The sequence below is a fragment of the Ornithodoros turicata genome, chromosome 2 (assembly GCF_037126465.1).
Source record: "Ornithodoros turicata isolate Travis chromosome 2, ASM3712646v1, whole genome shotgun sequence".
NCBI lineage: Eukaryota > Metazoa > Arthropoda > Arachnida > Ixodida > Argasidae > Ornithodoros > Ornithodoros turicata.
The window spans coordinates 115,811,470-115,835,616 of NC_088202.1; the positions used below are offsets into that span (position 1 = coordinate 115,811,470).

The following is a 24,147-nucleotide window of genomic DNA, read 5'->3' on the forward strand; positions in this document are numbered from 1 at the left end:
TTTCCCTCTGACTTGTTGACGGTAAATAGCGTGCAGTTGTAAATAGCCAAAAGGTGCCTCCCATCTGCAATATTGCTTTGCTATCACAGAAGTGTTCTTCTTTAACGTTATTTAGGTCGCAAGGAAAGAAGAACCGTGTATTGCCAGTATAGCTGGAGGAAAAACTTCGGGCCTTCGGATATATTATGCGCATCGACTGTAAAGAGTTTTCTCGATGGGTTTTGTAATGGGTGTTCTAAAATGTTGCTTTATTATTTTCTATGCAGGTGTCTGAATGGCGTGCTTTGGAGAAGTACGATTAATCGGTCGCATTATGAAAGTAGTGAAGATGCACAGCTGACGTAGAGCAATATGGATGCAATCCCTAATACCGGCACGAGCCTTGCTGTCTGAGTAGCTCCTGCGGCTTTACTCTGACGAGTTCAGACATTTGTAGGAACGATTCTCTAAGAAGTCGGCCCAGGAGGCACGGTCTATCCACCCTGTCTCAGAAACACATATCACGACAGATTCGAAAGAAGAAAACGATTGCGCCGGTGTCAGCATCTAGCTGCTGCCTTGTCGACTAAGTAAGCATAAGCCCTTGATTACCTGAACAAATACGAAGTGCTGGTTAAGCATCACACATGGAGGTCAAAAACAACATGAATGTTTTATGGTACGTGCTATGACTAGGACTTTCGGCCAAACCAATATGCGACACGAACGTGGTTTCAAAAATCCCTTCCATCTGCCGAGACATCGGCGGGTTTGCGCGACGCCTGGCAACCAGAACACTAGTCATCTTCCCACCGCAACAAAGTAATGTGTACTTCGCACATTACGGTGAGTCTACATCATTTAAAATAGTGCGATGAAAACCGTGCAGAATACATTGATAGACATAAACACCATTTCCATAATGAAGAGTTCCACGAGATAACCAAGTGGTGGTGGGCTCACATTGCCCCTGGACCTCAGGCTTTTAATATCCTAATTGAAAACTAAAGCATGAGGTCTCATACACTCGAGTTAATATTTGTTCCCCTTCTGTGCTATATTGATACAGATATCATACTCAAAAAAGCAATAGTCTCGTTTAAGCGGAGACCTTCTAATTATCTCGAGGGCTTGCAGCTGTTAGACTGTTTTCCTTTCTTCCTCTTTCTTTTTTTCAGCGGACTACGTATTCTACAGATCACTTTACATTTCTGCGAAGCTCATCTCACTGTCGCGTTCAACTAATTCTACATGAAAAGTAATCGAGGAAGCACCAAACAAGCCCACTGCAATTTCGCCTAATTGGAATCATTAAAATTATGAACGTCGACTTCGCTTCCCGTTTCGACAGCAGAACAGAGACTCGTAAAGTCGATAAATAGTTAAGTGGGATTATTTAGCAACGCTTCCGCACGTTAAAAAAAAACAAAAAAAAACAAGCAAAGCACGCCCATGCTTTCTTTTACTTTTCTCGAGAACGAAGTGGTTTTTATTTAGAACATAAGCGAGTCTGAGTGCAGTTCGCTATTCGTGTTTGTTTGTATGTTTAACGCTCTCTCCTTTCTGCAGTGTAAATCGATTCCGCAAGCAAATGAGCGTTGCATTGGAAAATACCGTTTGGAGAAATAGGCAAAGAAGTCGATGTGATGACAGACAAAAACACTACAAAAGTGTGCCATGCCGCTTTCGACGATAGTGCTTCATGTATGCGTCCTACGCCGTTCTCTTTAGCTGGTACATGAAAGTATTTACTCTTACTTGTGGGCGGCGAAACAAGACGATTAACAAACACAAGGGCAGCCGCAATCGTCTAGTTAATCGTCTTGGTTCACCGCCCACAACAGAAGCATGTTCCAACCTGCCCAAATCTTGTTAAATGGGACTTCGAATGTGTTTCTCCATGAATAGCATGTGCGGCACAGAGGAGACCAGGCGTGTTATTCTTTTCGAAAATTGATTGCGTATGCGTACACGCTGAATAGATGGACACGATCTCTAGACGGGTCGTTGTGAAACCGAGAACCACACTGAGAGAAAAAAAGGAATAATAATAAAAAGACAACAGAAAAAGAGCATAAAATAATTGCAAAAATTACAATTAGAGCTATTTCAACTGCTCGAAAACATGAACGCCTATTTTCAGGCTGCCAAACCGCTTTCAGTCACGGCCAACGAGTAGAAAGTTAATTGCCAACTGCCTGTCAGAAGAATCCGCCGACGCACCACTGGGCAGAATTTTGCGTGTCCTAAAATAATGGCCCTCCCTTCTGCCTAATTTACTCTGGAATAAGTCTTGGATATGACTTAATACGATAGGTCTTACTCGATTTTAGGGAACTTCCCTCACTACAAATCCCGAGAGGTCGGCTTTAAGGGAACCGAGTGGCCAGCCCCAAATTTGATGGAATCACTATACACGGTGTCCCACCGAAAAAGGGCCAGGGGCTAAAGAAAAAGCGGAGTGCTCTACACAAATTGAACCAAGTGTACGTGCTTGGCAGTTGTGTGTTCTATCCAAAAATATATTTTTCATCGCCCCTTGTCAATTAATTAGCAATAATTAATTTTCTAACTTCTTAATGATCGGTTTTAGCTCTCTGATGTCAATGAGGAAGTTGTAGTACATATCGAAAAAGACACAACTGAAGTGGTCCGAGGTCATTATGGCTTGTGGTTTCGTTTTTTCTCGGGTTTAAAAGTTGGTTTCAGATGCCTTGCGGACCGCAGATCGCTGCCCACAATCCGGCACCCGCGCGCGACGATTCCAGCGCCCTCCGGCGTACATTGACCTTGAGATTAGCGCTTCGAGACCATCCTTGGGCCGCGTCACACAAGAGGAAGATATTTCACCTGTTTCACGGCACACCTATCAAGGTGCACTGCAATCGTCGCGCTGGGATGCCGAATTATGGGGAGCGCTCTGTTGCGGAAACCCATAGAAATATCCGCTCTGTAGAAAAATATCTGACTGAAGCTACGCTGCTCTGTAAACGCCACCGTGTTTCTCATGCGGAGGAAACAGCTACACACCCGCTCTCCACAGTGGACATATACACACTACTTTGTTCTAAAAACACCTAAAGACTAACATATACAGTGTAAGAGAGAGGGAAAGTCTTCAACTTCCAGAAAGACAGGGAGCTCATCTCTCGCCTTCTGGGTGCCCTCAGGGCACGTATACCAAACCCCCCGGGCTGAAACACTTCCTGGAACAGTTCCACGACACGCCCCCTTGTCCGCTACGCCAAAGTGCACAGTGATGGCGAACACTCTGAATGCTGCAACATCCTCCCCCCCCCCCCCCCCCCAAAAAAAATGAGTCAAACTACACTGCGCTCATTTTTCGTAAGGCATGTTGCCCATAATTCGTTTCTTTGATTTCCAAGGGAAACAGGAGCTGAACTGGTCGGCGAGTTATATTGCCACTCGATAGCTTCACTTCACACAACCGCACCTTACCATCTGGTCCCTTATAGAGCTGGGTAATTCGCGCCAGTCTCCATAAATGTCGAGGATTCTTGTCTTCCTGTAGTAACACGACGTCACCCTTTGTAAGATTGGTTGGACTACAAACACCGAACTGATGAGCTGATATCAACTCCAGAAGGTATTCCTTCCAACGTTTCCAGAATTGATCTGCTAGCTTTTGTCGATGAATCCACTTCCTATTGACACTAGTTCCATGGGACGTTGGTACTGATGCTGCGCCAGGCTGTTCGGGTAGTGTAGTCAGTGTTTTTCCGAGTAGCAAATGCGCAGATGTCAAGGCGCTGCACTCTTCTGGGGAAGAATGTAGGAACGTGAGGGGACGGGAATTCACCAGGGCCTCCACTTCGTGCAGTATGGTTGTCATCTCCTCGAACGTTAAGCATTGCCGTCCCAGGATCTTTCGCAAACAATTTTTCACTGTCCGCACCATTCTTTCCCACATGCCACCCCACCAAGCGGCTCTCTCCACGATGAATTTCCAAGTGATGCAGATTGTGGTGGCGAAGTCTTGTGAATCGACACTCCGGATAATATTCCACAGCTCCGCAATGTCTCGCGCCGCTTTCTTAAAAGTAAGAGCGTTGTCGCTGTAAATGGTCGAAGGTGCTCCTCTTCTGGAAATAAATCGCCGGAAAGCCAAGAGAAAGGACGTCGTTGTCAGGTCCGTGACTAATTCAAGGTGCACGGCCCTTGTCGTAGAACAAGTAAAAAGGGAAATATAAGACTTCGTAGATGACCCCTTGCACGTCTTGATATACACAGGCCCTGCAAAGTCAATTCCAGTGGTGTCGAAAGGGTGACTTGGGTTCGTACGATCAGCTGGTAGAGGTGCACTGGGGGCTGTTGCCCGAGTAGCTCGGAACCTTGCACAAACTTTGCAGTGGCGCGTGATGAATTTCGCCAACTGTCTGACTTGGGATATCCACCATTTCTCACGTAGAAGAGTCAGCGTGGTCTGTACGCCACTGTGTAATGTGCGGCGGTGCGCATTTAGTGCAATCAGCTCGGAGAGGGGATGCTCTTTCGCTAGCAATATAGGGTGTTTCACGTCCTCAGGATTATTAGAGCATTGTAATCGTCCCGAAAAGGCGCATCACTCCCTCAGCGTCCCGGAAAGGCTGCAGCTGTGCGATTTTAGATGCGGCGGGTACCCTCTGTTGGTGTTCAAGTGCACGCATCTCTTCAGGCTAGCAGTCGCTCTGCGCACGTGCCACCCAAAACATCTCTACCTGATTGAGCTCTGTAGCGGTGAGTGGTCCGATAACCCGTGATCCGGAACGGCAATTCTGCGAAAATCTGATTATCCAGGCCGTAACACGAAGTAGACGAATATAGTTGCTGTACTTCTTCAGGTCAAGCAGCGGAGGAATTGTTACAGCTGGGTCGACTTGCGCAGCTAACGCTGTCACTTTTACTTTCTCGTTCTCGACTTTGTTGAGGCTCTCTTCATCCTCTGCGAATGACCGTGGCCAGCTTTCTTTTGTCTCTGCCGGCCAGGTTGGACCCTCGAACCACTTCTTATCCTCAATAAGAATGTCTGTACCCGGGCAGTTATTCCACTGTGACCCTTCAGAAGTTTCCTGAATTTCCGTGACTCGGTTGCGAACAAATGGCTTCCATCGGTTCGCTTCCCATCCATCTCAACGCAATAGTCGAGTCGGTCCAGAATATAAGCTCACTCGCTTCCATCTTCAGAGCGGTGGTCAATAGCTTTGCTACGCGAGCGGCAATTAACGCGCCAATCAATTCCAGCCGGGGTAGTGTAAGCTTCTTGAGTGGGGCGACATGAGACTTTGCGAATATGAGCCGCACCTTTGTTTCTCCTGCATCACTTTTGGTTCGAAGAAAGGCGGACGCCCCATATGCTTGTGGGGATGCGTCTGAGAAGATGTGGAGCTGATGGGAATACACCGTGCCAATGACAGACTGTAGTATAGGCACCTCTCCATTGAGACCTCGCGCAGGCTGGGCAGCTCAGAGCACCAGGAGCGCCACTCCGTTGATATGTCATTCGGAAGCATGGCATCTCAGTCGAGCCCTGCTTTCCAGAGTTCCTGAAAAATTATCTTTACCCGGATGGTGTAGGGTGCATGGATCGAAAATCCTGCTGAAGGCCTGTAGCACCGATCGTTTGGTGTCACTCATGCGGCTAATGACACTCAGGAGGTGCTCGGCGGAAAACTTTAAAAAGTCGGTACTCCTGTCCCACGCCACTCCGAGTACTTTGGTCTGGGTTGGTTCCGAGAATAACTTTTCACCGACATAGTGCTGTTCATTTCGTGCTCAAATGCACTCTGCATATCAGGAGAGTTAGAGGCCCACTTGGTTAAGTTCATGCCGGCTTGTTGTAAATTTTTTCTCTGGATCTCCGGACAATTTCTAGCGCTTCGTCTGTTCTGGCGGCTCCTGTGAGCAGGTCGTCGACATAGGATTCCATCAAGGTGGCAGCCAGTTCTCTGTCCGACTCTTCAAACGCTCGGAGGTGATGGCGTAGTGTAGCGCCCAACAGGAAAGGGCTCGCTGTGGTTCCAAAAGGCACGCGCGTCATCCACCAGCATTCAATTTCCTGTTCGTGTTAGTCTGGGGTCGGGACTTGAGAGAACCACAGAAATCACAAAGCATCTCTGTCACAGTTTTCAATGCCAATCTGCAAAAAGGCCTTTTGAATATCCGCCGTTAGGGCAACCTTGTGCACTCTGAAGCGGAGCAACACTGAAACCAGATCGGTGTTTAATTTCGGGCCTTTCTCAAGATGGTCGTTCAATGAAGTTGCTCCACCAGCATGTGAGGGCGCGTCACACACCACCCGGACCCTGGTCGACGAAGATTCGTTTCTTGTGACGGCCCTGTGAGGCATGTAGTACACAGTGGTCGAATTGCCGTCGTCCTCAGTCACTTTTCTCGTGTCAGCTTTCGATATAGGTGCGGATGGCTCTGTCATAGTCCTCAGCGTTGCCATCCCGGTTCAGCAGCCTCACGAGGCCCTGCAGTCTGTTTCTGGCTATTGTGTAGTTGTCCTGTAGATCATGTTTGCGGGCTTTCCATTGCAATGCACACCGGCCTCCTCGCAGTTGTACGTTGCGCTCGAACTCCTCTAAAACGAAAGAGTTCTGTTCGGCCATGGTGCTCGCATCGCCTACAATTCCGATACTTTCTAATTCCCAGAATTTCTTCAGCGTGTCGTTTTCTTCTTGCATCATCACCCCAGCCTTCAAGACGCACACTGCTCCGTAGACTGCTCGGTGCAGTGGCTGGTGGTCGTCGTCGGTCCTTGGAAGGTTCACCCGAAAACTGTCCCCACTGCAACCAAGCTCTCGTTTTCGTTGCATCGATTCACCTCGCCGGTGGGTACCCTCCACATTTCATCACTGCCGATCAGCAGCCCAATGCCAGCTCACATCCCACTCTCATCTCTCCCATAAACATCTCTCACACACTCACCGTAGTTTTGGCGCTCTATGGCCTTTGTTGCCTTTGTGCCATTAAAACCATAATCTCTCTCTCTCTCTCACATTAGGAAGCAACAGATCGTCTGCGATTAACTCTCACCGACGGCGTATGCATTCCACAAAGTCGTGACTCACCAGAGTGCTTGTGAGATCCTTACAGATGAATGGTATTGTAGTAGCCCGAATGATGTACTCCTTTGGTTGATATTGGCTCCTAAGACGAAGCTCTACCACCTTCCCATTGTGTATCCGGTTTGAAGGCGCGTCGTTAGCGAAGGTATTGATGTGCATGTTGCTCTCACCGATTACTTTTAGCGTCAGTTTTTTGGCAATGTCTTCGCGGACGAAAGTGCGCTGACTTCCCCCGTCAACGACGCCTCGGAGAAGGGCACACTCGGCGTCGGACGACGCCCACGTACGGAAAGTCTGAAGCAGTACCTCACTATTTTGCTTGTGCGGTGCGCCGTTCGTGGCCATCATGTTGGTAGTGGTCGAAACATCTCCAACCATTTCTTTCGGTAGAGTACTCTCGAATGGGTCGCATACTGATGACGCATGTTTTCGTCTACAATGCTTGCAGGTGATCCTGGAACGGCAGTCCTTTGAGCGGTGACCCCTTTTAGTACAGCGGAAGCACCGCATCTCTCGCGAAAGCTTCTTCATTTTGTCAGCCATTGGCATATCCATTCTGCACATTGGGGTATCGTGATCAGTAGACCCACAGAAAACACAGTTAGGGGCAGCTCCCACGCGCGTATGTACCACAGCACCTGTTGGAATGTTTCTACTGGGCTTCACTCTAAGCTGTTGATGAACCGACTGCGTAACACTGCGGCTTTTCGCGCCACATTGTTCACGACTTTCAAGTTCTACACGCACAAACTGTAGCACTTTGGACAGCTCGTCACTTGCCTTCGCGTCTGTCCCAGTAGTTGATTCGGAGGCACGTGACAACGTGTCATTATCTGTTCCGTTGGTGTCGGACAAAGCAGTCCGATACCGCACCATGCGTTGATACTCCACGACCATGTCAGAGGCTAGAGACGACAAGAGAATATCCACCATCATTGACGCATAGGTGGTAGTCGGTAGTCCCAACGCTCGCAGACCTCTTATATTGGACTGGACGTGGTCGTACAATACTCGAAGTCCCACCACATCTGTCGAAAACCTGACTGGTGGCAGGTTTCTTAGCCTCGCTAGGTATTCACGTTCAATCCGACCAGTGTTCCCGAAGCGCTGCGTCAGTATCTCTATTGCATCGTTATAGCACGATTCCGTCGCCTGGAGTCCCCTAATAGCGGATGCTGCTTGACCCTTCAACAAGGAGCTTAAGTATTGAAACTTCTCCGTCTTCGTTAATCTTACATTTTCATGGACCGCCGTACGAAATTGCTCCCAAAATGGCAACCACTGCGTCAGCTCACCTGCGAAGGTCTGGAGTTGAAGTTTGGGCAGTTTGATACCGGAAGATTGCACGTGATGATTTTCTGGAGGGCCAGTTGTTTGTGGTTGTCGCGTTGCGTTTGAACCTCCGCGATAGCGTTCGCTGCTTGCTCCTCGTACCCGATTATTACTTCGTATTCGGCTGCGAGGTCATCATCCTTTATGAATGGTTCCATTTCTTCACTGGCCTTTCGAAGATCGCCGTCACTGGCAACGAGTCTTGCCAATAATCCATTGAGTGTGGTCTTGCTAACGGTGTGGTCGCTCCAAAGCTCTGTTACCTCATGGATCAACTTTGTTACTTGCGCACGTCGTGCGGCTCGCTTGTGCTTCAGGCGCTCCATGATTCCCTGATGAAACTCTCGTTGGCTAACACAGCGCAGTCAGTCCCGGGTTTCGGCACCAAAGAATGTTGCGGAAACTCATAAAATATCCGCTCTGTAGAAAAATATCTGACTGAAGCTACGCTGCTCTGTAAACGCCACCGTGTTTCTCATGCGGAGGAAACAGATACAAACCCGCTCTCCACAGTGGACATATACTCACTACTTTATTCTAAAAACACCTAAAGACTAACATATACAGTGAAAGAGAGAGGAAAAGTCTTCAACTTCCAGAAAGACAGGGAGCTCATCTCTCGCCTTCGGGGTCCCCCACACGCGGGTGTCCTGCTGTGCCTGCCCTCAGGGCACGTATACCACACCCCCCGGACTGAAACACTTCCTGGAACAGTTCCACGACATGCCCCTTGTCCGCTCCGCAAAAGTGCACAGTGATGGCGAACACTCTGAATGCTGCAACACGCTCCGTTGTGCGCGCGGCTTCTGAAACCAATTTTTAAACCCGGGAAAAAGCGAAACCACAAGGCATAGCACCTCGAACCACTTCAGTTGCGTATTTTTCGACATGTACTATATAACTTCCGCATTGACATCTGAGAGCTGAAACCGATAATTAAAAAAGTTAATTAATTAGTTAGGTAATTACCGCTACTTGACAACGGGCGATGAAAAAAATATTTTTGGATAGACCACACAACTGCCAAGCACGTACAGTTGGTTCCACTTGTGTAGAGCACTCCGTTTTTTCTTTAGCTCCTAGCCCTTTTTCGGTGGGACACCCTGTATATATCCCGATTCTATTTTCTTCCATCCATCTTGACTGATTGAAATACAGGAAAATATGGAGATGTGAGTCCCAACAAGGTCGAGACAAGTAAATAGAAAAAAAGAAAAAGTTGAAAATGCAATACAAATGCAACCCAAGATGTTCAAGAGAAATAACAAAAATCTATCTTTTTGGCAATGAACGTCGTATGCTCCTACGTCCAAACAAAACAAGTAACATAGTTTCGCAAATTAATATTCACCCTTCTGTACCAAATCTTTAACCTGCAGCACAATGTACACACAATGAAACAAGGTCGCCGTTCAGCTGGGATTGTACTTTCTTCGCACTTTCCACATTCATGTCCGAATCCAGGTTCATTCGTTTAGCTTCCGCTCATGGAGCTGAATCTAAGCACATGTGTAGGTGCTTCACCCTCCTATTGTTCTCGCAGCTCTCACATAAGGTCGCGGAAACGATTTCTCATCCGCCGACGATGTGCATTTGGAAGACCGTGAGAGACAGCACCTGGAAGTGTACCGAAACTTCCCACTTTCCCCTCAACAACTTGCTCCATCTTGTAAACGAAACACAATCTTTCCACAATCTCGAGAAACATTGCGTGAGGCACCGCTCGTATAGCAGCGACTGGAGCTTTCTTCATAAAACCTTCTTAGGCTTTCATGCAGAATTGTGAAAAACAAGGCGGGACAGAGAAGATTCTCTGTGAAAGGGAGCCATCATCATATTTTGAATGAGAAAAAATATATTACCCAAAACAACGACGTCCTTAATGGATGCGATTCATAACGGGTAATTCCCCGTGAAACAAAGGAAATATAGAGGCATTCTTACGACCGCTACCACGGGACAAAATTACAGGTCGTTTTAGTTTGGTGCTCTCTATGCACGAAGAGTCTAAAGTTATGGTCCTTCTGTGGATTAATCGTAATACGAAGCCGTTTTGAGCCAGTGTGTGTCACGTATGTTCCAAAATCTTGTGACACTGCCGGTCATGAGCTAAGCAGGATGACGTGTTGAAGAAAATCATGCCACATTCGAAGCACGTGGGACAAGGTAAAGGGCAGAGCCAGTTTTGTGTTCACAGCCTCTACACAAGTCTCGTATACAGGGTGTTCCATTTAAGATTGACCCCTCCTTTAAAAAATAATGAATCATCGTAGAAGAATGAAACCAAGTGCATAGTGTTACCAGTGACCTGGAGCATTTAATAGTATTTTTTGTCACGCAATTAACTGATTAATTAATTAATGTAGTTTTCTAACTTTTTAATTAGGAGGATCACACCGGAGATGTCAACTGTGAAGTTGTGGGCGTTGACATGAGAAAGCGAATGCAGTGTGTTGCAACTCTCTAGCTCATACGAGTCTTTTTTCCCCGGGCCAGCAGAAAGGGCGCGGAGTTCCGAAACTACGACGGAATCAGTTTCCGTCGCGCGAAAAGAGCGCTTGATTGCAGCGCTTTCTCACTGCCGCTTCACGAACAAGCATTGATGCCGTCCGTTCCGCCGATGCTGTTATCTGTCACGGGTGCGGGGACACCAGAAAGGTCACTGCGGCACTTTATCTCTTGATTCTTTGTTTTTTAGGCGTGAAACGACACAATACACTGGAAGCGGAAGATAACTGCTCGGCTTACCTTGAACTATGAGCGCGAGATTATTAAATCAATGAGAAAGAAAGAAAAGCTGTGGGCTATGAAATTTATGAAGCCGCTCTTTTACACCTTTTCATTTGGACCCACTCTCTGCGTTGTAGCACAAGTTCTGTCTTTTCCAACGAAGAGACAGTAGGTACGATGCTTGTCCTAGATGTTGCACAGGGCAAGCAAGAAAGGAAGGAAGCAAGCGAGCATGTAAATAATAACAGTAATAATTGGGGGGGGGGGTTATGACTGTAGGGGAGACAACGGTGATCATGATCGACGCCGACGTAGTCGGCCTGTGAATTAATTTTGCCCACTTGGAGTCCTTTAACGTGGGTGGAATCTTACACACGGAAGATCGTATGTAAGTCACAGCAGGAGACGGCATGCCTAAGCAATTCGTGCCTTCAAACAAATTGCTTGCGTCTCCGCCCGCGTTCAGAGCAGTATTGGAAGAGACCAGACCTTGGGAATGGAAGCAGGAAACGCTATTAACCAAGCCATCGTCTTTTTTTTTTTTTTTCCAAACTGGCAACCGAAGTTTGTTCAAGCAAACAAAGAATTAAACGAGCAGATAAAAATAGTATGCCTTCTTTTTCATTCAACTTATTTTACAGAACATTGCAGAGGTATTTTAACATGACCGAAACAATATTATGTACATTCAGAGCAGGTGTTCGAAAAGATCGCCGTCCTCAGTCACACAAAACATGCATGTGTCCTCCGTTGCCCTCCGCAACGTGGCCGCGGGGATTCCACGGCACACTTCCGTGATCCTCGCCTTAAGGGCGTCGGGTGTTGTTGTCTCCTGGTCGTAAACGCGATCCGTCAGATATCCCCACAGAAAGAAATCTAACGGCGTCAGGTCTGGGGACCTCGCAGGCCACGACACAGGTCCGTATCTTCCTATCCATCGGCTAGGAAATGCCCTGTCGAGATAGGCACGAGCTTGGCTAGAGCTGTGGGCGGGTGCGCCATCGTGCTGAAACCACAGCTTGCCAAGCCAGTGGAACGTTGGCGCAGAACTCTTCCACGGGGCCCAATAGAATCTCATTGAGGTACCTCACCGCGGGCAGTGTCCCATCAAGGAAGACGGGGCCAATGAGAGCTCCGTCGCACATACCGCACCACACGTTGAGCGACCACTTATACTGGTGGCGCGTCCTTCCAAGCCCATGCGGATTAGTAGCGCTCCAGTAATGAGCGTTATGCAAGTTCACCTGTGCGTCACGAGAGAAATTTGCCTCGTCAGTCCATATGACATTTCTTAGAAATTGGGGGTTCTCATCGACGATCTGCAAAAGCCAGTTGGCGTAGTTCAACCGGCTTTCAAAGTCCTTTTGTTCCAACCTTTGGTGAAGTTGTATGTGGTATGAATGGAGGCCTGCTTCTTTTACCACTCTAAACACCGTGGACAACGGGACGTCTGTCTGCCTGCTCGCCTCGCGGAAGCTAGCTTCAGGGTAGGCCTGAAGAAATGTCAAGATGTTGATGCGAACATCGTCTGACAGCTCCGCTGGCCAACAACGCTCCTTGATGAACCTGTCGTATTGTTTCAGCGCCTCGTATTGACGGACAATAGTCAATGGGTGTGGTCTTGTGCCAGGGTGCCACCTCTGAAATATCTTGACTGCCGTTTTCTTTTTGCCCCCTGCAGCACCTAGGGCAAGGACCATGTCCGCTTTCTGTTCGTTGGAGTAGGGCATTGTTTGTCCCTCAGAGCGTTCAACAAAGAATGTCGGCACAGTGATAGCCCACAGCTTTTCTTTCTTTCTATTGATTTAATAATCTCGCGCTCGTGGTTCAAGGTAAGCCGTGAGCAGATATCTTCCGCTTCCCGTGTCTTGTGTCGTTTCACGCCTAAAAAACAAAAAATCAAGAGATAAAGCGCCGCAGTGACCATGCTGGTGTCCCCGCACCCGTGACAGATAACAGCATAGGCGGAACGGACGGCATCAATGCTTCTTCGTCAAGCGGCCGTGAGAAAGCGCTGCAATCAAGCGCTCTTTTCGCGCGACGGAAACTGATTCCGTCGTAGTTTCGGAACTCCGGGCCCTTTCTGCTGGCCCGGGAAAAAAAAGACTCGTATGAGCTAGAGAGTTGCAACACACTGCATTCGCTTTCTCATGTCAACGCCCACAACTTCACAGTTGACATCTCCGGTGTGATCCTCCTAATTAAAAAGTTAGAAAATTAAATTAATTAATTAATCAGTTAATTGCGCGACAAAAAAGACTATTAAATGCTCCAGGTCACTGGTAACACTATGCACTTGGTTTCATTTTTCTGCGATGATTCATTATTTTTTAAAGGTGGGCCGGCTCAATCTTAAATGGAACACCCTGTATAGTTACTGGGATCCTTCAGTTAACCGGCTGGTTGGTAGGAACAGGAAAAGACAAACAATCAACTTTAGGAAGATCCATTAGTGGATCCTTTGGAAATGCGTTAGCATAACCATTTGGTTCGTTCTTGTGCTTCTTCCTTTCTGTTTTACTTGTTTTCTTTGATTGTTCGTTTTGCTTCCTCCTTTCTCTTTCGCTTCCTTTCCTTTTTTTGTTCCTTCTTTTCTTTCCTTCCTTTCCCTTTGTAGCAGAAGCCCTTGATAATTAGCATAACTCGCGTGTCGTTACCCGCTGTCTTCGTTATCTTTGTTCCAGCTGATCCTGTGATAGTATGTTTTTCCTCGTCCTTTTTCGTCTTTCCTTCTCGTTTCTCGTGTTGTCCGCACACCGACGTCGCCGTTTTTCCTTTGACATGAGCCTTCTAATGTTAATCGCATTAAAACAGCAATTCGACCCACGTGTCCATTTTTTTTCTTTCTACATATATCTATCGCCCTAAGAAAGTCATTGCTTTTTTGCACATGAATTTAATTAGTAGAAGACAAAACATTTTTTTAACGCGGCTCTCCGTTCGTATCGTACCAACGACCCACTTGTGTTATATTTTCACCAACAACAGCAACGAAATTATGAATGATGATGTCATTTGCCACTTAGGTCCTGGAACCCCAGTTCATACCCGGTAACATAATTTGATGAGCTAGCATGACACGCACGCTGAGGTAGCAGGGCAAACACCAGCTCACGTGGCTCAGTGGTTAGCGCACTGGCCATGTCACGTCAACACTGGGAGGTACCCGGGTTTGAATCCCGGTGTCGGCTGTGCTGGCGAGCCCTTTCAGAAAGGTGTCACCTTTCTTGTAGCGTCTTAGGCACGTTCAGGATCTCCACAACCGCAGGTGCCAAAGATCATCGGATACCAATCGTCCCTATCCCAATGCCACGGTTCTTGACATAAAGACAAAAAAGACAGCCCTTGCTTATCTTCAGCCGTGTCATACTGGGTCAATGACGATCAATGTTATTGAACCAAGGCTTCGATGATGGCCTAATCATGACCGAATGACTAGCCAAAGACACTAACGTTATATTTGTAGTGTATGTAGTTGTTTCATTTACGTTATCATTATTCGTACACTACGTGACCAGAAGCAGCTAGCTAGCACCAGAATCGCGATCAATTGCTTGTGAGCCACACTGACCGTCACTCTGCGTCAACAGATCTATGTAGTTGGAAAGCTTTTCCAGGGACATGTATCCTCCATAAACTACGTTTCCAAAATCGAAATTTCTTGCTCATAGTTCAGGCCCGTATTTAGTGCATAAAGCCTCGTTTTCTTTTTCCCTTTGCATCTGCGCTCACCTTCTCACCTTTTTGTAACATAAGACTTGGGCATTTAAAACCTGAGGTTATGTTATGGGATACGAAAGAATTTACTGCTCGCTTGATGTGAGGACCAGGCTGGTCCGCAGTATCGCGTTTCGATACGTCCGTCCTTACGACTAGTGCCCTTAGCTATGGTGAACTATACCTTAGCACACGTAGATGGCGACACGAAAAGGGAACGTGAGTCGGAAGAGAGAGAGAGAGAGTAAGCTGCAAGACAAGTCAGGGAGGAACACGCGCGTCATGGGAGAGGAGAAGGCCACGCCACACTAGGGCCACGTGAACTTAAAAGTCATTCTTATCGTTCTTGGTCCGTATTGGTGCATTGTTTGTCTTTGCTTATGCACCGTAATTAAGTCGTGACGATGCCCACTTGAGTGCGGCCAACAACGGCAAGCTACCTCGACGACACCCCCCCCCCCCCCCCCGTAATTAAAGTGAAACAAAGTTCAGACCTATGCCGAGAGCCATATGCACAGCAGCCTGGGAATGAGAGTGGAGAGGGCCCCGACCTTATTTCGCCGCAAGCTCTAACAATTACTGACTCTTAAAATGCATTCTCCATAAAAATTAACAAATTCATCCAGGCATAACGTGCCTTTTGTACCCGTACGTAAATCGAACTGTTACACCTGAGTGCATTCTTTCACCGATCCGTGCAATGATTTCGACTGAGTGCCCCACTTGGAAGGTTGCTCTTTTACGACACGCAATGAGAAAGCGCGCAGTTCAAATATAGTGATAACAGAACAAGTGGAGAAAGATGTTCTCTGTTTGATTTGGGTTATCAGACCTGCATCTGTTGCGTTCCTTACTTTAATGAGGCATACTACAAACAGAACTACAAAAAGCACTTTAATCAGTTATCGAAGCTCGTTCCAAGGAAGCCAGGTAGAGGAAGGAGGGGGAGGCAGCACTCTATTTACCTTTGCGAAGTCGGTATCGAGGGAAATCAAAATGTTAATGAAGGGCAAAGGCAAATAGAGATCCAACTAGACAGCGCATTTGCCGATGGAAAGAGACAGCTGAACTAAGATCGTGCGCTGTCTAGGCAGAGACGACCCTCTTTCTGGAGGCCCCGTTTGTTTGCATGGATACGGACGAGATGCTTCAATTCAGTTTGTTTCCGAGCTAAATTTAAGTTTGATAGGCAGCCAGTGATTTTCGTATAGCGACAGAAAAATTGAAAAATTTGATTACAGTTCTCTATGTACACGAAAATGTTTGCTTGTGACATAGATATTATTCACATTTACGGTTTATAACGTTTTACACCGATCGCTGCAATGATCAACTAATCTTCGCACTTGTCAACTAGAAAAAAGCTGTGGTTAGAAAAAAAAAAATTTTTCAGTAAAATCTGTTGGTTATCTGTTGATGGCTTTTTTTTTTCTGTTACCAAACGTAGAGTTAGAGTTACCAAACGAGAGAGTGAGTGAGAAAGATGTAAGAGGGAATGGGAATGCGTGGTTGATTGTCCGTCCCCCCCGTACTTGAGGCACTCAATGGCTCAAGGTAAACGGCGTGCTGGTGTGGTGTAGCGGTTAGCATATCTGACCGGAAATCATAAGACCCAGGTTCGATTCCTGGCGTCAGCACCTCTTTTCCCTGAGTTGTTTGCTTTCGTTTTACCAAACGTTTTGTTGGTGACGACTGGGATAAAAATAAACTAGGATAACTAAAAAATGGAGAACAATACACCCTTCTACTTGTGATAGCTGCACTGAGACCAAGCTGCTTGACTGAGACGAACAGTAATAATAATAATGAAGTAAATCACTTCAATATGAAAGTACTGGAGAGCCATGGTGACAGAAGCGCCCTCCGCACCATTTTACCTACCATTAAATGGCGTTTAATAGTGTGATACATCAGGCGTATACGCGTGGTACGCTTGAGACAGAAAGTTAGCATGCAATGTTTCGCTGCCTTGAAAGATTGAAATCAGGAGATTTGTGTTGGTGGTCGTCTGTTTGTGTACCAGCCTCGCAGCTTGGTTAATTTCCTTTTTGTTTCCTTCCAAGTGTCCTATCTTCAGCAACGCAACACAGTATCGAGAAAAACATAAAGTTTGTGATGGTAATGCTGCTTCTGGGGGGGGGGGGGGGGGGGGCTGGTGGTGGTGGTGGTGGTGGAACTGCTTGCCGTACAAAAGTGCCAGCAACCCTGCTCTGAAAGCAGCCGATTATTAGATGACACTGACTTCCCTGGCAAGCGTACGTGCATAGCATAACTGGGCCATTTCAGAACAAGATGGCGACGCATGCACGAGACGGTGGCGGGTCGTAGTGGGAATTGGCCCAAGCAAATTGGTTGGCACGTGAAGCAAAAGCTAGCATTCGAAGTAGGACTACTCGAGGCACTGATTTTTTTTTTTTTATGTCTGGGATGTTGCCACACACCAGAAAACCAGAGCCTGCAGGCTAGATTCTGACTCCCACAGTTCTCTTGCCTTGGGGCGCTGATCGTGCTCCGGTCTAGATCCACGACACTTGACCTCAACTTTGGCCCCAAGTCTTTGTTGCACTTTTTTTATCCGGCCCTGCCCCCCCCCCCCCCCCGAAATGGCCCATTCGAATATTAGACGGTCTTCACAGCACCTTCATCAACACAGGTATGACCTCGATAAGGGGCGCCAGAGTCATTCTTTTCTACATTGTCCGCTAGTGGACGGTGCTGAGCTCATCTAAAGTGTATGTCCACATCGGACTCACGAAAGGGGACAAACATTCCAGTTTCCAAAAATCTGAGCAGTACCGTAGTGTATCTGCAGATATTGGACGCTCGCAAGTTTCAAAGAACAGTGTGCAGTAATCGCTGTGGCAGATGTCGTCACTGAAAGAGCTCTTCCTTTCGCTCTCTTTCTGTAAAAAAAAAATCCAGGAAAGTTTCGCAAACATAGTCTGGTAGCCACTCAAATTTTTGTGGGCGGCGCATTAATATTTACGCGGCAACGCACATGCACAGAGTAGAAGAGAAAGTCTTCGCATCTCATAAATATTAACGTTAGACATGCCGTTGGAATAACAGCATAGTGGTGTAATGCACCAGTTTAGTCTGTTTTCCCTGCATTATTTATATACCCGTCCGGGTTATTTAGTAAGAGTTTCTGAATCTACAACCAATATATGCCTGTCTGAGCACGGTGTGAGTGAAGACGTCACTTATGCTGTAAGACGTCGAAATTTAGTTTGCTCATACAAACGAGAGCACTAACTTCTGCGTCGTGTCCGCCTTAAGTGCGCGAAAATGTAAAGCGTGTTGGTTGAGTAACATGTAGGGGACCTCAATACTAGCTCCCTCTGCATAGGGTGAAGACAACCGCGTCGTCTGCTACGAATTTCCGCCATATTGACTCCAACGCACAGCTCACAGAGAGCTAGCACACACAGAGGTACCTAGTATTTAGGCACCCTAGTAACATGGTAACACACGCGTCCTCTGTCCGGCCGTGTTTCTTCGCTATACCTGCCAGACGAGCGAGGACGTTTGGTAACAGAAAGAAAATCAGTTCTTAGTGTACTTAATAAGCTTCGGCAACAGGCACGTCAGCCAGGGGTTGCATTTCTTTAGTTTCGTGATGACGCATGTTTACCATTACAATAGAAATAACGTCATTTCTACCAGCACGCACACCAGTGATATTGCAATATTGACCAGCATGTCGAATACCGAATTTGAGAGACCATGTGAGTTTGGTTGCGACGGCCGTACTGTTTAATTATTTCTTAAGTGCAGTTTGTTACTTCCAAGGGATCGTTATTGGGTGTGAGAACATTAACATGCTTATTACAAACCTTTGGCGTTCACACTTACATGTGGTCAACGTGTAACAACACCAGTGATTTCCCCAGAAATTCACTACTGGAGGGGTGCCGAGCTTTCAAGGGGGGAGGGGGGGTCATGCTTGGTGATGGTTCCACTTACGGAATTTTTCTTAGACACGGAAAGAATCGTGGCACAATGGTGACATATCTGCACAGCTTTCCCGGTTTATTTGTACGTGTTATTACTTTAGAACACAGTACATTAGAATAGAGATTCATTGTGAACGGCATTTCAACAATAAGATGCATAATCACACGACCGACAAAGATAAGAGACTACCATCTTGTCAACGAACACCTAGCAATCAACGGTGGAAACCTTAGAATACCTCGCTTGGTTGAGTTAGGCGCAAATGGCTCTTGATGATCCACATTGAGTTTGCGTGCCCGCACGCATTTTTGCTCGTACATACGCGCAATATATCCATTCCACAGTCACTTTCAAATGATTTTGGACAAATGCATGGTACGATCATCTGCATGACTGTGGTCCTACAGCCCAAGTTTGACAGCACAGGATGTAATTCGCTGCGCCGGGCTCACTACCAGAACGTGTTGGTGGCCGAGCTGGGTGGAGTCACCTGAGACATTTCAGGGGGGGTGTTGCAAAAATGCAGGGAGGGTGTACACCCCCCTGAGGGGGGTGTAGGGAAATCCCTGAACAACACTCATAACAGATAGGGACAGATTCTTCTGTGCCCCTAACCTCCTACATTCCCCAAGCTCATTATACGAGCAGGCGTGTCAACCATTCCTACAAGTGCGAGCCATTTTTCTGTCACACAAATGCATTCTTTCACTCCTTCTACCCGCGCGCCATCAAACTTTGGAATTCATTGCAAGAGGGAACCGCATCCATCCATGATCATTCATCCTTCAAATCTGCAGCAGCGCATCACCTTTCCTCGCAGCGAAAATAATCATCTTATTTTGTACTTTAAATTTTGCACTTGTCTGGGCTGTTTGGCCTCCCAGTCACATTGTTTATTCATTATTGTTACTATTATTATCGTGATTGTTGTTATAATTTTCTTCGTATTCCCTTCACCCATGTAATGCCTTCTGGCCTTTGGGTTACTAACAATAAATAAATAAATAAATAGGGTAAGGTGGGGCAAGATGAGACAGAAATTTGCCATTGAATGTGAAATTTTTGTTTTCGTCTTTTCTTTAAAAAAAAGCTAGCCTTGGGCACGTTCTCACGGGTCTTGAGCTTCTGACCAGTAAATGCAGAGCGGACGTAGCCGGTCTAAAATAAACACAGAACAAGAAATTCAAAAATGCAGTTTGTCTCGTCCTGCCCCAACTCTCGGGGCAAGATGAGACATCGCGTGGAGCAAGATGAGACACGCAGTGGTAATGAATGCAAATTAGTTTTTGCAATCCAAGCAGACAAAGTAAAACCCGTGGGCTCCTACACAACCCTCTTGAGCCCACCGCCCACATGATGTGCAAAAAAAAAAACACACACACACACACACACACACAGAACCCGGTGCTATTTTGCTTCACCATCCTTTGCAAACAGGGCACCGCCAGTCTGATGTGTCGCTGGTGAGTGCGCTTCTGCTTTGCTGGAAATATCCTAGGAAACAGGAAAATTTGTTGCAAACTCCTAGGTACTATGCAAAAACGAAATCTCTGGGGAACAAACATAAAGCCACCTAATACTTGACTTATCCGTTTCTAAATTACATTAAATTTAAATTGCATTTTATTAAATTTACATTAGATTGCCGCGTCTTGCCCCGAGCATGTCATTGGATGCATTAATTTTTCTGTTCAACACCGGAGAACCATGAGTGCCCATATTTTGCGTATACCTAGATGAATGAATAAAGAAATAGAATGTGGACTTACATTGAGAAGACCTACATTGCACAGATGACAAGAAAAATGCAAGATTATACAGAAAATCGCGCCTTTTTGACGAGTCTTTACTTTCCACGCAGACGAAACCGATTTTTTTTTTCTCTTCAACGCGTAAAATAATCCGTACAATTCTCAAGTGCAATAACGCGGGCATGCAGAGCCACCTACGAGTAGTACGTTTCATGCACCTGGAGCAATGCGTCTCTGAGACAGGCGGCGTCGAGCAAAAAAAAATGTCCCGTCTTGCCCCGTGTCTCATCTTGCCCCACCTTACCCTAATCATCAATCAATATACTTGTAAATCAACACACTCACAGATAATCTTAATATCAGACAAACACGGCACGCAATAGGAAACAATCAATCGATGCCGTTGTTGAAGTGTAACGCTGTACGTTGTGACTAAGACAGTGAATAAAAATACGAACGCCGAGTACATATCCAATAACTGAAATCATCAAGAAAAACAGTAGTGCATTCCATGCTAACTGCCGATTGGGGCAGTGCGCTCAAAGTTGTAATGATGTCTGGAAAATAGGGCCGCTTAAATACATCTGCCCTCGATATAACTCGGGTTGCATATATGTACTATATTTTTATAAATTTATACGACAGAAGAGTACTTATATATCATAGAAGGAGATGGGTTAAAGGTCAGCTCCGGGGAAAAATCATTGTCACAGATCACAACGAAAGCGCGCAGGCACAAGGGTTGGTGCCTACTGAATGTACCGCCAAAATAGTTTGGACAAATACCCTGTATTTAATGATTTTTTGGTTATGTCGATTTTTTGGTTTGCCGTTCGATCGTCCGCTAAAACCACTCAGGTCACGGTAAGCTTTCGCTTTGTCTCTTCTTGGCTTGTTTACTTGCTCGCTGTTTCGCAATCGCCAGCAATCGTCAGGTGTCAGCCTGAAAGCGAAATGGAGAGTCGCCCGTACATACAAGGAACACGAGCACCGCTCTCTTCGTCTAAATTCGATCATCATCGTTTTCCTTCGTCTGGTCAGTACACACAACTTCGTCTAAGTTGTGAGAGATGTGGTGTGAGAATTGTGAGGATGCCGTGCTCTTCGCCGTACGAGCAGGTACGCCAACAACAAAGATGTTTCGCACCAAGTTACCAGTTGATTTCGTGCGTGATTGGGTGGTACGAAACCAGTGGGTGCTCTGAACTTATCAAGGTAACAGTCGTGTGTGTTCGAAGCATTTTGCATCAGAATGTTACGAGGTCGTTCACCTCACGGCCGACTGGGCTCGAAAAGTCGCTGAAAAGGGGTGCGGCACCTGCCTTGTTCGAGGACGACAAAGAGGATACCACCAAAACACCAAAGTTGCAGGTAAGTGTCCACACGAACTTGCACACAATATGAACATGTGAACGACAAATGTGGGGCTGCTGAGCTCAGGGGTGGATCAAGACCCTCGGTTTTGGGGGGGGGGGGGGTTTCCTTTGTCGGAGCGCGTAGTGGGGGAGGGGAGAGAGAGAAATTCAATGTGTAAACTGACGTTTTGGGAGGGAGCGATCGCCTAACCGGCCCCCTCCCCTTGTATCCGCCACTGATCAGCACGCACCTATACGTAAGGTTTCCTTCACCAGCTCCGACGCAAAGAATACTTGCAGCAGTCCATTCAACAGCAAACGAGCAAAGATGTATGGTTTGGTGGAAGAGAAGGATAGTCCCTGCTCTGTGCTGTTGATCCTGATTTCACCTTTAATGTCCCAGCCCCTGCGCCCTGCTCTTGAAGCTCTCATTCGTCGGTTTCGCCTCAACGTTCCCCTATAGTGGTCGTGTGCTGTACAAGATAGGGGAAGCGGAGTGTCCGAATTGTGCGGAATCTGGTGTAGTGGTAGACACAGAGCAAATACTGGTGTCGTGTTTGCGCTACGCCTCTGCAAGTAGTCGCTGCAGTCCTCGCTCGCCACGCTGGATCGTTGCCCTTTTGATACGTCTAAGAAACTGTGTGCTTGGCCTGCACACCAAAGTCGAGGTGCACTACAGGCCCTGATGGTGTTTTTGAGGGACATTGGGGCGGGAGACAATATTTAAAGTTCCGTGCTTCGAGTGAGTGAGAGTGACTGTTACTGTGACAGTCTTGTCTGTGTTGTGACTGTTTCTGACACAATTTTGGCGGTGTTTGTGACTGTTACTGTGACAGCCTTGTGTCTGTTGTGACTGTTGCGTTGCAACTGTTTTTGGAAACAGTTTGGTGGGGTTTTGTGACTGTTTTGATGGAAGGCTGCTTTCCCCTCTGGGTTTTCGTTTCCTGTTTGTTTCCTCCTGTTTTTTTTTGTCTCTCTTTTCTACTCTTTCCCCTTCCCCCTTCATCAGTTTCTCTATATTTTTATTTTGTGTTATGTAGTGTGCCTTTAGTGTGTAGTATCTCTAAGTGAGTACGTGCCATGGCGTAGCTGCTCTCCATGTATGTGGAGCCAATTTTCTCAATTGTTTTCTTTTCCATAATCAATCAATCAATCATCACTTTTGTTTTCTTCCTCGGGTGTTACTGAATGCACCTGGATCGTAAGTGAAATAAAAGCATGGCGCACATAATTTTTGCAACAGCGTATCATATTACAAACTGAAATTTTACGTAGAGCTTGTCCTGGTAGTATAATTTCACGCCATAATACCACACACTACCTTTCACAACATAAGAGAGAAGTCGTCTACGTAAAAGAAAATTGAACGAACATTTGAAAGGTCGTAAACTCTGGAATGAAATGAATTTGGGGCTCGATCGCGCTGTAATTACAGCGAGGCTACTAATGAAGTATCAAGCGTTCATTATTGGCCAATTAACGCTGTTAGGAAAGAAAAAAATAACACGTCCCGCAAGAACTGTCGGCTGGTGATGGCAACTTAATTCCGAAAAAAAAAGAAAAAACGATCAAGACGTGCAGGCAGAAACCTTAACGGCGTCTGCTGATGACCAGCATAATCATTATCCTGACGCTAAACTGCGCTGGCCATTTAACACCACGAGGTTTCTCCCTTTTTTTTTTCTTCCTATTTTACTTTCGAATTAACATTTCGTAATGTACACGCATACCGGCTGCCGATGCAAATAGCAAACGGTGCAAGAGAACGGAATAGTGTATCTATTTCTATGACGTTATGCTTGTACAGAGCGAGGGAAGGTAACGAGGACATGTCAGCTTCTTTCTGTGGGAAACGTGTTCTTTTCAACTCGTTACGGCGAGATAATTAGACGTATGCTTTCATCCCAATGTTGCTTCATTCCTCTGTACCACATTTCCGTACGCTGTCTTCGTATTCATTTCCTTCATTTTGACAAAGAGTGCTCATAAGCATAAAAAGCTGCACCTTACTTTTGCATTCAAATCAACCCTTCCTGCGGCGGCCCGTATAACAAAAAAAGAGATAAAAGAAGGTGTTACAGACTATTCATTGCCAAGAAGTGAAGAAGCTGAGTCATAACATATTACATCCCTCGAATAATGCTAGAACTTCGACCCAAGCGTAGTTCGAAATATGGGCTTCTCTTCTCCACAGATTCTTCCCGTAGCATTTCCTTACCAGTTCGCTGGGCTTTCTACATTTCTACACTCACCTAC

The 24,147-nt window shown here is 46.5% G+C and overlaps 1 protein-coding gene and 1 non-coding gene across 2 annotated transcripts; one reads left to right on the forward strand and one right to left on the reverse strand.

Annotated features, from left to right (window-relative positions):
* Window positions 1–6,374: 6,374 nt before the first annotated feature.
* LOC135384969 (uncharacterized) lies at window positions 6,375–8,707 on the reverse strand. Its single transcript, XM_064614149.1, has 3 exons — window positions 8,345–8,707; window positions 7,018–8,234; window positions 6,375–6,768 (listed from the first exon to the last, which is right to left on the reverse strand). Exons 1-3 carry the CDS (start codon window positions 8,705–8,707, stop codon window positions 6,375–6,377), a joined length of 1,974 nt encoding a protein of 657 aa, XP_064470219.1.
* A 7,686-nt stretch (window positions 8,708–16,393) lies between these two features.
* Trnas-gga (transfer RNA serine (anticodon GGA)) lies at window positions 16,394–16,465 on the forward strand. The gene has a single exon. It is a non-coding gene; the product is annotated as a tRNA-Ser (tRNA).
* The last annotated feature ends 7,682 nt before the right edge of the window (window positions 16,466–24,147 follow it).